Source organism: Myxocyprinus asiaticus, chromosome 33 (assembly GCF_019703515.2).
Source record: "Myxocyprinus asiaticus isolate MX2 ecotype Aquarium Trade chromosome 33, UBuf_Myxa_2, whole genome shotgun sequence".
Lineage (NCBI taxonomy): Eukaryota > Metazoa > Chordata > Actinopteri > Cypriniformes > Catostomidae > Myxocyprinus > Myxocyprinus asiaticus.
The window spans coordinates 2,468,870-2,485,954 of NC_059376.1; the positions used below are offsets into that span (position 1 = coordinate 2,468,870).

Sequence of the window (17,085 nt, forward strand, 5' to 3'; positions counted from 1 at the left end):
AGATTTTTAGAAGAATATTTCAGCTCAGTAGGTCCATACAATGTAAGTGAATGGTGACCAGAACTTTGAAGCTCCAAAAAGCACAAAAAAGACAGCATAAACATAATCCATACAACTCCAGGGGTTTAATCCATGTCTTCAGAAGTGATATGATAGGTAAGGATGAGAAACAGATCAATATTTAAGTAATTTTTTTACTATAAATCTCCACCTTTGTCCAGCCCCACCAGCAGGTGTCTGAAAGTGCAAGTGAAAGTGTAGATTCATAGTAAAAAAGGACTTAAATATTGATCTGTTTCTAGGAATATTGTTTTAATAGGTAACCTTTTTTTTAATAATTAAAAAAAAAAAATTATGGTGTTTCAAATTTTACTCCATGTGCACAATATTACTTTCCATCCAGTTAGTCTTTTGTAAAATACCAGCCAGTTCCTTAATGACATCATCCTCCATCATTTTTGGTGGGAAAACAGCAGAACAAACATCAGTATATATTAGCATTGCATTTTTTCTTTGGTTTTAGTTGGTTTGTCTTACTCTAAAACATCCCATCCTGTTTAATAAAATTAGAGAAATTTGCATGATAAAAATAAAATAAAAAACATCAAAACGAACTGTCATGTACAGTAAATTACTGTTAGGTAGATTAGGTAGAATGGCTAACTTTAGCTCTTTATATTCTTCCTGTTATGTTCCAGCCTGTTCTTCTGTATAGTTAATAAACTTTAAGTGACTGAGCTTAGCATAATTCTTACAGTCTGATAGACCCTTTTAATCAAATATATGTACTTCCTTAAATTTCAACAGAGGCTTATTCATTTTGTAAAAGTTACAGAGTTGAAAATGCTCTGCATTACAGGAATGACCCTGATGTCTGCTGCTAATATTAAATGTGCTCTTCTGGAGAAGGACCCTTCATAAACTCATAAAGTAAGCCCAACGAGTATCGTTTTGTCATTAATACATGGTGACGTGTAGCCATCACTGAGGCTTAATTATCAGCTCAAACACAATGGCAGTAATTACAGCTGTATTATGAAGAGCTGTCATGTGTCGAGGGCCCACTCACTGCCACTGACTGACGCCAAGTGTGTGGGCTCACAAATTATTTTCTCATCTTCATCGTCGTCACTGAAGGCCTAGATATAATTTCTTGCTTAAGTCAGAAACGATTGAGAAATGTGATTTGCTTGTGTCTCTGTAGTCTACTTGTCTGAAATGTTTGGATTTAAAACGTCTGTGTATTCACAGTAATTGTGGGTTTCTGTGGGTATTGTATAGTTATTCTATAAGTTTAACACTCAGGCCAGAAACACACTCTTCATAAGTACGCAAACGCAATACTGCTTGAGCAATGCATCACACATGTGGAATATTACTACTTGATAGCTCCATCTTTTTTCCATAAAAGTGATCTGTTGTCTGATGCTCACGAGATGGCAACACCATTTTGAAAAGGAACAAAGGACAACAGCATTTGTTTTGCAGGTGTGCGTTTGTCTCTGGAAATGTTTGCTTAACAGGTGTTGAACAGTCAGTGCATTTTATTTGCTTAAGCGATTGTTTACCATTAACCGTAACTCGCTCTGTGTCGCCATGTTCATATTGTGTCTTGAACCTGAGTTGTGGATATCTGCACGGGTTTCCAAGTTGTAAGTCTGACTTCAAGTGATAGTAGAATAAGAACTTAAGCTAATGCTCTGGTTCCCATTGTATTGCATTACAGTGTGTTCTGACTAGGGCTGTCAGCTGCTTAAAATGTTTATAAATTACATGATTTGCCAATTATTTAATTAAATAATCACAATTAATCGCACACATCAGTACTTCCATATCAGATTTCAATATTTAAAATAACAAAAATAATTATAACTATAATATATAATGAATATAATAATTATATTAATAATAAAAAAACGATCATTTGAATTATTATGAGATAATTCAAAGACATTACATTACTGTATGTGGCAGACATTTAAAGTCATGACTGGACAATACAAAAAGTGGCTTCTGAAGTCAAAATATTGTTTCATCTCTAGCCATAAACGCCATGTTTAGGAACGTAGGACGCTGTGTCAAGTTAAATGTAGTTTGAAACTTAAAAACTTCAAGCTTGAACTGCTCATTCAGAAAATTCCTTATTATGGTGTTGTGATTAATTGCATTAAAGGCGTCATGAAATGGAAAATTATTTTCCTTGATATTTAGACATACAGTATAAGAGGTAACTGTATTATACACACATACATACTGTAAATTTCAGAACTCCAAATTCCTCCCCGTCTAAAAAGAGCATTTATAATACTTTTAAAAGATGCGGTGTCAGAAACGGAGATGCCATTCAGTTTCATTCAGCTGCTCTTCTTGCTGTTCTTGCACCCATCTGCGCTATTTTTAATCGTTGGTGTATGAAAACAAGCACTAGCTGGACGTCTTTGACTGTTTGGATGCGTTTCTGGTGATCTGCGTCATGTTCCCCTGTGCTATGGACTGTGTTTGTGCAGCTAATATCATTATGGACTGCTTGAGAATCAGTCATAATATGATTGAAGCTTTGCAAAGGAACTGTTATTGAAGAATGGGGCAGTTATAAACACTTGGACTTGACAGCAAAACTGTGAGTAAACAGTTTAATTCATGAATATTTCAAATGTAATTGACTGTTGAAAATACTTGGATGCAATATGTTGGATGTGCATTGTGTGTAAACCCTGAAATGTAGTTTTATAATGTGGAGAGTTTGTTCATTCTCTTCCGATTGAGATCCAAATATGGTTGTATTTGAGGGGCTGCACGATGTTAGCCAATCAGAACTGTGGGTGTTTACATTGACATTTAAATGAGACACTGAGGTCAAAACCGAGCATTTCAGACAGTGGGCCATAGGGCCAACAGGGTGGAAAATTATCATTTATTACTAAAATATGGCAGTTTTGGTGCAAAAAACTTTACTGACATTATCAGTGGACCTCGGGGAAGATAATTAAATAATTTAAAAAAATAGTTTTTCATGACTTTTTTGTTTGGTGTGATTTAACATGTTATTTAACCCCATAAAGCCTGACAAATGAAATAATAGTCAGACAATTAGATTTTCTTTCTTTTTTTTTTTTTTTTATGTATTTGATATATCAGGCTTTAAAGGTCATTATCATCAGAACCAGCTATTCATTTTTAAGTAATTTTGCTATTTACACTTCTATTAGCCCATACATGCCACAGTAGAAAGTCTTGCTGTATCTTAAGAGGACACGCTGGGCTTTTCAGAGATATCATATGTTTATGAGTTTGGCCACAACTTTCTCTCCTTGCCCTGGTCTATTGAAATGTATGGCATTACAATTCAGCACATCAAATATGAGATATATATATATATATATATATATATATATATATATATATATATATATATATATATATATAATGATATGCATTTTATGCAAAAAACACTATATTGACATTTAAAAAAGCTGAAATGTATAAAAATAAGAAGAAATAAAAATGTTATAATAAGAAGATAATAGCTTGTATGTAAAACAATGAGATCTTTATAATGACAGAGCAGGCTGTACACATAAAATACATATAAATCTCAATTCCCAGTTTAAATAAATCTTTAAAATTATGTCAGCATTTTCAAAGCTCTGTTTTTTGTTGTGGTGGGCATGAATTGAATGCAATTATTATTGAGAGATATGCCTCAAAAGCCTGTTGTATCATACAGTATACACACATCTCAATGAGAGTTTTCTGTAAAAGAATGAACAAAATTTTAACGGTTCATTAAATACTCATTATGAAACATCAGTAACAATGTAATCATTATTGTAAAAATGATCAGCAAAGATTTCACAGCAAAAAGATGTGCATCACTGTCCAAAGGTGGACAAGAGGCAGTAGACATCTAGTATACTACATACAACAGGTTTTTCAGCAAAGTTTTGATCATGTTGATGATGTAGTGGCTTTAGAAAATCATGTATCAAATATGATATGCACAACTTTATAGGTTTAATTAATCACACTGAATTAATGTTTTAATTTAGCCTTAGTTCTGACACATTTCCAAAATGACAGCTTGTGCTAGAAGTGTAATTTCTTGTGCAGTAAAATGGCATTTACTAAGAACACAAATCTAAAGTAACCGTAGGCTGTACAACGGCAGTATTGTGATGATATAAAGTGCATAAAGAGAAGCGATGGTCAACACCAGCAGAGAGAATGCTCTCATGACGCCTTTTACATAAAGAGCTCTCTCTCTCTCGCGCGCTCTCTTTCTCACACACACCCACACAGAAATAGTCAAATCCACAGGCAGAATGAGAGAGCGAGGGATGAGGCATGACACATAAAAGAGAAAAGTGTTTCTTCTGGCTTTAGCGCTGCGCTTTTTATTTTTCTCTCTGGTTTTCAGGCCCTCGGGTTATTTGTTGATGCAGATATGAAGATGTCATCTAAAGCAGGTCTGTGTGATGTTTCATCTAGATTGCATTGTATCTTAAAAGTGATATTCAGGGCTTCTAACATGTAAACACAGTCTGTACTGTACTGTATGTAGTGTATGAGGAAAGACTGCGGCGTTCATCTACAGGAAATCGTTGTTGCTGTTTGGTTTTGTCGTCTTTGGCCACTGTATTTGGAGTCTTTCTGTTTTTCCCTGCTGACACTAAAGAGCAATTTGAGGTTCATGTGGCAAGCATGTCTGTGATGTCACAGTGACATCATGTGTGTTGTAAGATTGTGTGATGTTTTATAAAAAGCCTCCAGGTTTCAGTTCACAAACCAGAGTCCATCAAAAACACAGATCAGAGGGCAAAATCTGATAGTGATGATAATAATAATGTCTGTGCTACAATGAGCAGGGATTGTCATGTGAGTTTGAACTGACAGTATGATGTTTTAATTCTTATGTAAATGATAATCAGTTTCTTTTTGTTAAATGGTGCACTAAAGCATGTTTTTAAAGACATTTTTTAACACATTCTTCACAGCTACCCAAACCTCAGATATGATTTTTATTTGATCAAATACGGCTTATGAAATATGTATAGAATGAATAATAATAATAATAATTTTGGTATTGTGTTAAACTGTGGAAAGTAATTGTTAAAATAGTCACATGATACACTGTAAAAAAAATAAAATAAAAATAAATAAAAAAATTACAGTTGTTTAATGGGTAAAGGAATTCATACAAAAAATGTAAATACAGGCACAATGTTAGGGACTGAGAGCCTTAGTCTCCATTAGGGCTTGGTGTCAAAACAGATTGTCCGATTCGATTTGTGATTTTAATTTACAAATTCTCCATTTAATTCTGCTTTAGATTTCGATTTGATTCTGATTCATTTGGGTATATTTCAGTTTTAATGTCCATTTTGAAAGAAATTCTCTTTTAGCTAATTCTGTTAAATATACAGGGATCCTTTTAACTAGCTATATTATTATAACATTAATTAAATAAATTATATGTTTTCATTTTTGGCTTTTTAATAATGTACAAATTCATCCATGTTTTCCATCAATAAATATGGTGTCTTGAAATTATATATATATATATATCCCCCACTGTTCATTCACATCTAGACGTTTTCAGCAGGAGATGCCGAAATAAACATGGGGAAACGTGTAGCGCATGTTCACAGAATAACCATTTGGTTGACTACTTTGACAAAATCTAAGCAACTTCATCATGTATTCAACATCAATTTAAAAATAATATGTAAATTCAAATTTATATATGCTACCTGTTGTGCAAACTAGGGCTTCAATTTAACGCATTAATTCAGTGTGATTGATTATATAAAGAACAACATGTTAAACAAATAACACAATTAATCATGCCTTTGGACCATAGTAATGAATATTCCTACCAACGGAGCATTTCAAGCTTGAAGTCAGTCAGCAGGGGGCAGTCAGCACAACTCCAGCTGTACAGACAACAAACCACATTCACTGACAGCAGACACATAAGATGAGGACTCGTTCTTGCGTTCAAACACAGCTTGATGGAGCACAACTCCAAAATGCAGGGGTCTCAAGATGTGTTTTTCTAAGTTTCAAACTAAGTTCAACATGACACAGTGTTTGATGCAACGCAATCAAAGTGAGATGCTCCAAAAGCATCTGTCAGACGCATGTGTACATAGACACCTCTTTAGAAAAGCCCTTATAATAAGTCTACCTTGGACAGATTGACTGTTGGCCAGTAAAACTGTAGGCTTGTAAATAAAAAAAATAAAATAAAAAAATCGCCCTCCTAAGTGACATTTGAATTGCTTAAGCAATGCTTTACTAGTCTGTCACAGTAATGATTTTAATGTTTTAGTATTTTAATTATCTGAATTACTTTATTTAATATGTAAATATTATATTATATTTAAAATTATTTAAATATAATTATTTATAATGATTGGATCATATATTGAATCAATTTTATTTGGGAGCCTTTCCCGGCAAATAATCTATTGATATGCGATTAATCAAGATTAATTTGATTAATTAAATGGCATTTGATGTAAATAATTCAGTAAAAAATTTGAGTCAGTTGACAAACCTAGTCCAAACCCATATGTGAAATTTACAAATTAACTTTTTTAGATTTTAGATTTCTATTTTTCATATTTATACTACCTGTACCCATGCCTCTTTGCATATACATATACACATACCTGTATATAACTACTCTCTGTACATATATTATTCTCGTCACGTCAGTATTAAGCAAGATATTTTACAAATGAGGCTTTTAACGTTTGCATTAAATAATCAACTACATTTACAAGCTTGTTTGAGTGTGATCAAATTGTGTGGTAGCTCAACTGATAGATGGTTGCACTTGTGATGTAAAGGAGCGGGATACGAGTCCTGAAGAGCACGCAAGTCCACACGTGAACTCAAATGTCATAGAAGCAGCACAAAATGATGTGCTTGTGTTTTTCATCTCACATTTGCTTTAATGACACTAACGGTTAGGTTTAGGTTTAAGGTTTAGGGTAGGGAGGTCGGTTTTGTTGATTTAAAACTCAATAGTGCATTAATCTTAAAAACCTCATCTGTTTGGGAGAACATTTAAATCACTTTTAGCACCACACAGTGGACATTTCACCTCAGAACTGCTGTGATATGTGAAATGAACCATGTAATATCATTTTGCAGAAATGTCCCCACAGTTATAAAATTTTCATGAGATCAGGCTGCAAACATCTGTAATTGTGTATGTGTGTTTGCACAGATGGAATTCAGTGCATTCGGCTTCTATGATTTCAGCATCAATTTGCATAATGTAATGATGGTTAGTGGATGGCTAGAGGCTAACTGTAGCCCCATGAGTGTTCTCAAACCGTCTGTGTGTTATAAAACATGCTTACATCTGCACTTCCCACTCTTGTCTGTCTTTCTGTCTGTCTCTCTGCAGTGGGAGTGGTATGAGGTGGTGATATGGCTCTAGATATGGAGAGGACGGTCTCAAAAATCATGTTTGACTTCCAGAGGAACTCCACCTCTGACGACGACTCCGGCTGTGCATTGGAGGAGTATGCATGGGTGCCGCCCGGCCTCAAACCTGAACAGGTATGGCACAGTTAAATCAACTTGAAGTGCCACTCACCACTAATTTTACTTCTGCAGTGCGTAGGATATACTTGTGCAACGGGTATTCCAAGGAAACAAATGTAGAAAAAACGTGATTTTATTCACGAGGAATTGATTATATGGTGAAAAGTGTGACAGGTGGTCAGAGGGGAAAATAAAAGGGCTTGGTGGCATCAACCAAAAAGGAAAGTTGTTTCAGAGGCGGAGTGAGTTAATACATTATGAAGAATTGTGTTTTTAAAAGTAGGGTTAGTTCTGATTTTATGCAGATTTTTTTTTCTAACAGGTGATAAACTACAATATTACTCACATAAGGACAGAAACATTAAAAATGAATTGTGAAAATGAAATGTATAAATTTTTGTTCATTGTATAAAAAATACAGGTTTTCTTTGCTGTATGTGTTAGGCATTACAATAAATGATTTTTGTTTACTAGCACAATAGTCATATCTTTCAAACTGCTTTTCTGTAATTATTTATTTGCTCAATTTTGCCTGTTTATGATATTTTGTTCACTTTTTAGTGTTCACAGTGCAGTTAGGCTTAATCTGGCAAGCTTGTTGATTATACATTTAGCATTCTTTGCTTTAATAATGTTTAACCCTTTGTAACTCACTAACTTTTTTTTTATTATTATTATTATTATTATTATTTTGTTTTGCATAATGACAGTCCACTGAAGCTGAATTGAAATTTGCATGACATATTCACATTACCTTAATATGAAAAAATCCTGATAAGGTAAAATAATAGATAGATTAGCCTATTTAAATTTGTATTTACATCATGGTAGTATTTAATGTGCTGAATTTAATTTATAAATTTGTATAAATGTACGTGTGTGTGTGTATGTGTGTGTATATATATATATATATATATGAACACAACGTCTCGTTCCCTCCATCAGGGAACGGAGGTTACACAAGTAACCATGACATGACATCTGTCACTCACTCGACGTTATGTCGATGTAGTGACACTAGGGGTCCCTATACGAAACACCACAATTGGCTGAACTGTGTTACGTGAACTGGCGGTGTGTGGTGGGCAGACTACTGTGTGCCTCATAGCCAGCACATCAGGTCGACACGTAACCTCCCCCAACATAGTGATGAGTGTCGAACGGCCCTTTTTGGGGACAAGTCGACTACCCAAGAGATAGAGACAGGCTTAACCCAGTCGTGGCCTCTTTTCCCCTTCTCTTTTTTCCACTCCCTAAAAAAGAAGGGGGATTATCTGACTGGGCCACCAGGACTAGTCAGGGGCTGTCCCTCCCAAGGGGAAGACACAGCGGAGACCACACCTCGTCCAAAGAGAGGGGGGGATATTTAAGTGGAAGGATACGTCACATGGTCTTTCCAACCATGTGGAGAGTCTTCAAGGTAGATCCTGCCCAATGGGGGAGGAGTTACTACAAACATGGAGACTGGGGCAGAGGGGCTCTGCCCAAGGAAGACGCAGTTTGCCAACAGGGAAACGAATTAGCGGAAGATATATATCGCATGGGGTTAACCTTACAGGGAACCACCACATGCGGAGCACCTACCCCAGAACAGGACTCTTAGTTAGCACGTGTACTGGGCCAGCAGCAAATCTCTCCGAAAACTCGACTGCCACAGGGCTCGGAGTAAGTCAACCAGGGAACAAACTTGTGAACACTACTGGGAATTAATGGCACACGTCTTCAGCTCAAAAGGTGATGGAAGGCGCTATGTGCAAGCGATACACCCGGCCGGCTATCCCGGGCTTCTCTGCTTGTGTTGCGTGCCACTACCTGGGATGAAACCGGTTCCACCCGGAGGTTGTAGAACCTTGCAAAGGTGTTGCCCAGCCCGCTGCTCTGCAAATGTCTGTTAGAGAGGCACCTCTGGCCAGGGCCCAGTAAGCTGCTACACCCCTGGTAGAATGGGCTCGTAGCCCTACCGGGGGCGGCATGTCCTAGTTATGGCGTCAAGGAGTCAGTGGGCGATCCTCTGCTTGGAGACAGCGCTTCCTTTCCGCTGTGCACCAAAGCAGACAAAGAGCTGCTCAGAGAATCTAAAGCTCTAAATGCGATCCAAATAGATGTGTAAAGCACGCACCAGACACAGCAACGACAGGGCTGGGTCTGCCTCCTCTTGAGGCAGCACTTGCAGGTTCACAACCTGGTCCCAAAAAGGGGCGGAGGGAACCTTGGGCACATAGCCCGGTCGGGGTCTCAGGATCACGTGAGAGTGACCCGGACCGAACTCCAGGCACGTTTCGCTGACAGAGAACATTTGCAGGTCTCCTACCCACTTGATGGAAGTGAGCGCAGTCAGGAGGGCAGTCTTCAAGGAGAGCGCCTTAGCTCAGCTGACTGCAAAGGCTCAAAGCGTGCTCTCTGTAGACCCTGAAGAACTACAGAGAAGTCCCACGAGGTGCGGTCTGGAGGGATTCAGCCTCCTGGCACCTCTTAGGAGCCTGATGATCAGGTCGTGCTTCCCTAAGGACTTACCGTCGACTGCGTCGTGGTGTGCTGCTATGGTGGCAGCGTACACCTTCAAGGTGGAATGGGATAGCCTCCCTTCCCACCTCTCCTGCAGGAAGGAAAGCACTGATCCGACTGTGCATCTCTGGGGGTCTTCACGTTGGGAAGAACACCACTTAGCGAACAGACGTCACTTAAAGGCATACAGGCGCCTCATAGAGGGGGCCCTAGCCTGAGTGATCATATCTACCACAGCAGGTGGTAGGTCCCGTCCAGGGGCCAGACATGGAGATTCCAGAGGTCTGGTCGCGGGTGCCAGAGGGTGCCCCGTCCCTGAGAAATAAGGTTCTTCCTCAGGGGAATTCGCCAGAGGGGAGCTGTCACGAGGACCATGTCTGGGTGGGCTAGTAGGGTGCTACCAGGACGACCTGCTCCTCATCCTCCCTGACCTTGCACAGGGTCTGTGCAAGCAGGCTCACTGGGGGAAACGCATATTTGCGTAGGCCAGGGGCCAGCTGTGTGCCAGTGCGTCTATGCCGAGGGGAGCCTCGGTGAGGGCATACCAGAGCAGGCAGTGGGAGGATTCTTGGGAGGCAAACAGGTCCACCTGTGCCTGTCCGAATCGACTCCAAATCAGCTGGACCACCTGAGGATGGAGTCTCCACTTTCCCCTCAGGGTAACCTGCCGTGACAGCGCGTCCACTGTAGTGTTGAGGTTGCCTGGGATGTGAGTGGCTTGCAGCGACTTGAAGTGCTGCTGACTCCAGAGGAGGAGACGGCGGGCGAGTTGTGACATACAACGAGAGCGCAGACTGCCTTGGCAGTTGACATATGCTACTGTTGCCGTGTTGTCTTTTCGAACTTACACGTGCTTGACATGGATCAATGGCCAGAACCTCCGCAGGGCGAGCAGAATTGCCAACAACTCGAGGCAATTGATGTGCCAATGCAGTCGCGGACCCGTCCAGAGGCCGGTGGCTGCGTGCCTGTTGCAAACAGCGCCCCAGCCCGTTTTGGAGGCATCTGTCGTGACCACGACGTGCCTGGAGACCAGTTGTAGAGGAACACCTGCCCGTAGAAATGAGAGGTTGGTCCAAGGGCTGAAAAGACGGTGACAGACTGGCGTGATGACCACGTGATGTGTCCCGTGGCGCCATGCCCATCTCGGGACTCGAGTCTGGAGCCAGTGCTGATGTGGCCTCATATGCATCAACCCGAGCAGGGTGGCCACTGCCGTGGATGCCATATGCCCCAGGAGCCTCTGAAAAAGTTTCAGTGGAACTGCTGTTTTCTGTTTGAACGCCTTCAAACAGTCCAGCACCGACTTGGCGCACTCGTTCGTAAGGCGTGCTGTCAAGGAGACTGAGTCCAACTCCAAACTGAGAAAAGAGATGCTCTGAACCGGGAGGAGCTTGCTCTTTTCCCAGTTGACCCGAAGCCCTAGTCGGCTGAGGTGTGAGAGCACCGGGTCCCTGTTTGTGCACAACATGTCTCGAGAGTGAGCTAGGATTAGCCAGTCATCGAGGTAGTTGAGAATGCGAATGCCCACCTCCCTTAACAGGGCAAGGGCAGCCTCTGCGACCTTCGTGAAGACGCAAGGAGACAGGGACAGGCTGAAAGGGAGGACTTTGTACTGATACGCCTGACCCTCAAATGCAAGCCGCAGGAAGGGTCTGTGTTGAGGAAGGATCGAGACGTGGAAGTACGCATCCTTCAGGTCTACCGCCGCGAACCAATCTTGATGCCGGACGCTCGCCAGAATGCGTTTTTGCATCAGCATCTTGAACAGGAGTCTGTGTAAAGCCCGGTTCAGTACTCTCAGGTCTAAGATTGGCCGCAACCCACCACCTTTTTTCGGTACGATGAAGTAGGGGCTGTAAAACCCCTTCTTCATCTCGGCTGGAGGGACAGGTTCTATCTTCCGTAGGAGGGTAGCGATCTCCGCGTGCAAGGTCGAAGCGTTTTCGCTCTTGACCAAGGTGAAGTCAAGAGCGAACCTGGGTGGGCGCCTGGCGAACTGAATCACATAGCCGAGTCGGATGGTCCAGATCAGCCATCGTGATGGATTGGAAAGCGTGAGCCACGAGTCCAAGTTCCGCGCAAGGGGGATCAAGGGGACAACGTTGTCGGACGTACCGGCAGGTGGGGCCTCGCGGCGGGGCCGTGCTGAGTCTAGGGACATCGAAGCACTTACCTGGCTCCTTGTGACCACCCCTGGAACAGCCTGGGACGGGGGAGGAAGAGGCCTGTCCTCGTAATCCGTGGAGACTGCCACATCGGGGCGGCTGTGTGCCACAGCTGGGCGCTCGGGGCGGAAAGGCCACCGCTGGAGCACCAATCCTGCGAGGAAAAAACCCGTGGACGGTAGTTGTGGTGATGACCGTGCACACCAGGTATGTAACCCAGGGAGGAAGGAAGCCGCTCTTTTGCTGAACTGTTGGGTACCGCAGCCATTTGGGCATGCGGTGAAATCAAACAAAAAGGCAACAAAAGATTTTCCGCCCGGCCCTCCACCGGGGGATGGAGTGGTCTCTTTACCAGCTCCAAGTGAGTGGGTTCCCTTGTCTCTGGGTCACCCATCTCAGGGGCGCTTTGATGACCTCCATGGGTTCTTAGGCGCCGGCTGTGAGACGGGTGGCGTCTGCTTCCTGCAGTGGGCTCCATGCCGGAGCCGGGCCGAAGGGGCAGGCTGCGGCGGAGCCGGTGCAGTCACCTCAGGGGGATGCCCTTGGCGACGAGCAGACGGGGTGCGGGATCTTGAGCTGCGCCGGGGCAGGATATGCCGGATTGCCTCCGTCTGCTGCTTCACCACCGATAACTGCTGGGCAAAGTCCTCGACGGTGTCGCCGAATAGGCCAGCCTGGGAAATGGGGGCAGTAAGGAACCGTGTCTTGTCGGCCTCGCCCATCTCGACCAGGCTGAGCCAAAGGTGGCGCTCCTGGACCACTAGTGTGGCCATCGTCCGCCCGAGAGACCGCGCCGTGACTTTCGTCGCTTGGAGAGCGAGGTCAGTCGCAGAGCGCAGTTCCTTCATCAAATCTGGGGTGGAACTACCCTCGTGCAGTTCTTTCAACGCCTTGGCCAAATAGACTGATGAGGAACTGAGGGAGATGGAGGAGGCTGCAGCAGCGGGGCAATCACAAGTCTTGGGGAGGCAGAGATCTATGGAGACATGGTGGTGCACATGTAGTAAATGCCAAACAATGCCAACAGAGGCAGAGAGCCTGTGCTGCCACGATTGGACCATAGCAATCCCTCCGTTGGAAAAAATTAGAGAGGCAACCGGTGAGAACACTCCTAGTCCTAGCTGCATTACCGAACACAATGGTTTTCCACCGTTACTGAGCCGCAGCGTTTTAGATGTGTTTTTCAGTTTGCCACGAATAAACTGGAAGTGCCGTCCGTGGCCAGAAGGACCCAATGGCACCCTATCAGTAGAGTAAATATCGTGTTTTGTTTGTTACTATAGCTACTATATAGAAATATATAGGCTATACGTTTTTACACATACCTGAGTTTGCTGGAAAAACAGCACGGGTATAGCCGATAAATTCTGATATCGACCCTTTGTTTCTTTCGATAGTCTGAAATCCTCAGGGGTAAAATGTTCACTGCACACCCTCCAATATTTGAGAGAATTTAGGGGTTTACTGATATCCAGGTTCAACGCGATAAGCCAGAGCTTCAATCGCTCATGATCATGTATAGGCAATCGATGAAAAGTTAATATTTTTCCTGGCATGCATTTTCTTTGGGGTTTCTGAAGGTTGAAGCATCCAGGATACACACGCCAAACGACCATTTTGAACAATACACTTATACAAGTACAAATCTACAGCAAAGACAATTAAATTTTTGTACAGCACCCCTTCTCTTGTAAACAATGACGCACTTCCTGCCTCCTCCTCCACGCGTGACCTTCCCAACGAGCTTACGTCATCCCTCTCATGAGCGCACGTCACAGAGATGTACAGAAGCAAACATTTGTAGTTAAAAAGTATATAAGTTTTGTTTTGTTTCTAAAAATAGTCAGTCGTTTGGGTTCAGAAGAACTTTATTTGTTGAGTGGAGTCGTGTGGATTATTTTGATGGAGTAAAAAAAATGGAGTACATTCACTTGCATTGTTTAGAGAAGGAGGCTTGAAATGAAATCCTAAAAATCTTAAATTCTGTTTTGATGAAGAAAGAAACTCAGATACATCTTGGATGGCCTGAGGGTGAGTAAATTATCAGCAAATTTTCATTTTTGGGTGAACTATGCCTTTAAGTAATTGAATGAATGTGGTAATCTGACAGGTTTTTGAGGGAGCTTTTTAGAAAATTCAATTTTAGACATTGTCTAAGAAAATGATCAATAAAACACAAAGTAGAGCATTATCACCCACAGATTAGAACTGTGATTTGAGGCTTTTTTTTTCTTTGGACCTTGACAGCAGTGGTCAATATGAACTGTTTTATATGTAAAAGAGTATCATTAGGATTCTTGAAGAAAAGATTGTTTTAAGATTCTCTGGGGGAAAAAACAATGAGGGACAACTTGAGGGCAGTAAATAATTTTGTGTATTTTCTTTTTGCTAGCCAGCTGATGTCATGTCATTTTACAGATACATCAGTGATGAAAAGAAGTTAAATTTATATATGTCTTTTCTTTGATACAGCACAAAAAAGAAAGAAAAGATGACTGAAAATGGAATATTGCTAGCAATGCAGACTGTTTTTTTTGTACTGTGTGAACTTTTAAAAAAACTTTTAAAAACAAAAATTATCTAATTTTGGTCACATTTTAAAAAAACTAACACATTTAAAGCCTTTATTCAGAAAATAATAATTTTATTGCCTTTACTATTGTAAAGGACCAAGCACCATTATATTTGTGACCTTAACACCTGTGACCCGCCCCCCCCCCCCCCCCCCCCCAATCCCAAAATGGTTTGGTCCCCCCCAATGTTCTTTAGCACTTTAAAGTAGATGATTCTCTGTAGAATTCATCTGGCACTTAAGTTTTGTGGTCTCCTCCGATATATCAAGTGAAGGTTTGTGCAGTTGTTCTGTACTGGTTATCCGATCTCTGGAGCACGCTGATGTGCTTTGCTCTGGTACATTTTTTATGGTGGCCCATACATTTTTGCACAGATGAAAAATCCAAATTGAAGATTTGTTGCTATGTTTTATTTATTTAACATTGAATTACATTTTCTTGTTATTTGGCGTGAGATTTATTTGGGTAGGTTGAGTGTGAGACAGAGTTTAAAATGTATGAGAGTTGGAAACCCTGTCTTACTGTAAAGCCCAAAGTATACTTCGATTTTGATGCGAACGCTCAGCGTCTGCGTAATGGAGAACATGAGTCTGTCAAAGTATACTTCATTTGATGGTGCGCGCATACACAGGTGGTTGGCACATACGCACTATGACTGTACGAGACACTGGACTATTTCTCTTCAGGAGTTTAGACCTATAAAGATGTCTTTTGTAGTCCTTCAGATTCGAGTTATACAATTACAGGTATCTCCTGACCTCCTCACACACGCGCTCTTGACATACACATCCACTGTTGTTGATTTTACCTTCACCTCCTGTTGTTTAGCAGCAATTACGTCTTCTTCTAGTGCATCTTCGTGACAACAATGGCTCAAATGTGAGTGTTGCCACCTTGTGTACCCACTAATTAGTGCAAGTAGTTCCAGGTGCATGTGCATTCTGCGCGTTCAAAGACACGCGGTTAAAAAATCAGGCTGCGCGTGTTCAGTGCTCGAGCACTCTGTGATGACGAGATTTGTGTCACGCATCCTGTACGCAGACACTCAGCATTCATGTCTGACCGAATTATACTTTGGGCTTACTGTATGTCTGCCTCAGACAGATTGACGAACTCAGTTGCAGAATGGTTTGCTGTGGGCTGTAAGTCAGTGAAACGCTTATAGTACTGTATCTAATACTATATTCTAATTATATTTTTATAAATGAATATTATGTTTATAATTAGAGCCCAACCGATATGGGATTTTTGAGACTGATGCCGATTTTAGAGGGGGAAAATTCACTGATTACCGATATGGTGGCCGATATAGCTAATTTTTGAGCTGGAATGACCAGCTGGAATTTTCACCGATTTTACACCGATATGACTATGCGAATGTCCTCAGAAGGCTGCTTTCTTAAACAAATATTTTTTTATCAAAGAATATTTGACATTATTATTATACATTGTCAACAAATTCTAGAAATGAACACTGAGAAAATAAAGAATAAATAAAAATACAATAAATAGCTTAAAAAACATCAGTACTGTATGTTCAGTATCAGTCAGTTGCTGACCATTTAAAAAAAGAATAAATAAAATAAAAATCAGTACTGTATGTTTAGTATCAGTCAATTGCTGACCATTAAAATAAAGAATAAATTCAAATAAAATAAATAGCTAAATAAACATCAGGGGCCTGTTGCACCAGCTATACGTATGTTACAAAGCCTAGTTATGGCGTAAATGGGCACTAAGTCAAAATTGATGCACTACTAAATATTTGAGTGTTGCACCATTACATTTATGTAGGATGTAACACTACATATAAACTAAATATTTACGGAAGCCTCCGACCAGGAGCAACTGATGGAATAAAAAAGCAGACTCACTTAATTACATCAATGAGCTCATGTTTTGGTTGTCAGGCTTCAGTCCTTTTGACATATATGATGGTGTTGGCATTTACACTCGTTTACATTTATGAGAGAGAGAAAAAACGTACTTTTAAGAGGCCCTTCAGTATGAAACCGATCTAATGGTGCCGTTTTTAGGGTGCGTCGCCCCGGTGTCAAGTTTCAACACATTCAAAATATATATAGGATATTAAAATGAATAAACGTCTATTTTTCCAGCCTGTTGTATTAGTATTTATCACTCCTCATTTATTTTAGATATATTTCCTATATATTGATATTTACACAGGGCAAATATACTATTTATTAAATCTACTTTTGGTACATATCCTATTTTAATGTCTGGAAAACCAGAATTTTAAATATTACATTTTATAAATG

The 17,085-nt window shown here is 40.8% G+C and overlaps 1 protein-coding gene across 2 annotated transcripts in view; it reads left to right on the forward strand.

Annotated features, from left to right (window-relative positions):
- LOC127424009 (prickle-like protein 2) overlaps window positions 1–17,085 on the forward strand; it is a 100,859-nt gene that overhangs the window by 64,001 nt on the left and 19,773 nt on the right. The window contains exons 1-2 of one of the 2 annotated variants that reach the window (XM_051668764.1): window positions 4,327–4,466; window positions 7,421–7,575. In XM_051668764.1, coding sequence (XP_051524724.1) covers window positions 7,444–7,575 — 132 coding nt within the window. In that variant the 5' untranslated portion in view covers window positions 4,327–4,466; window positions 7,421–7,443. Of the gene's footprint in view, window positions 1–4,326; window positions 4,467–7,420; window positions 7,576–17,085 lie in introns of those variants that run through there. The other variant, XM_051668765.1, reaches the window with a different exon arrangement.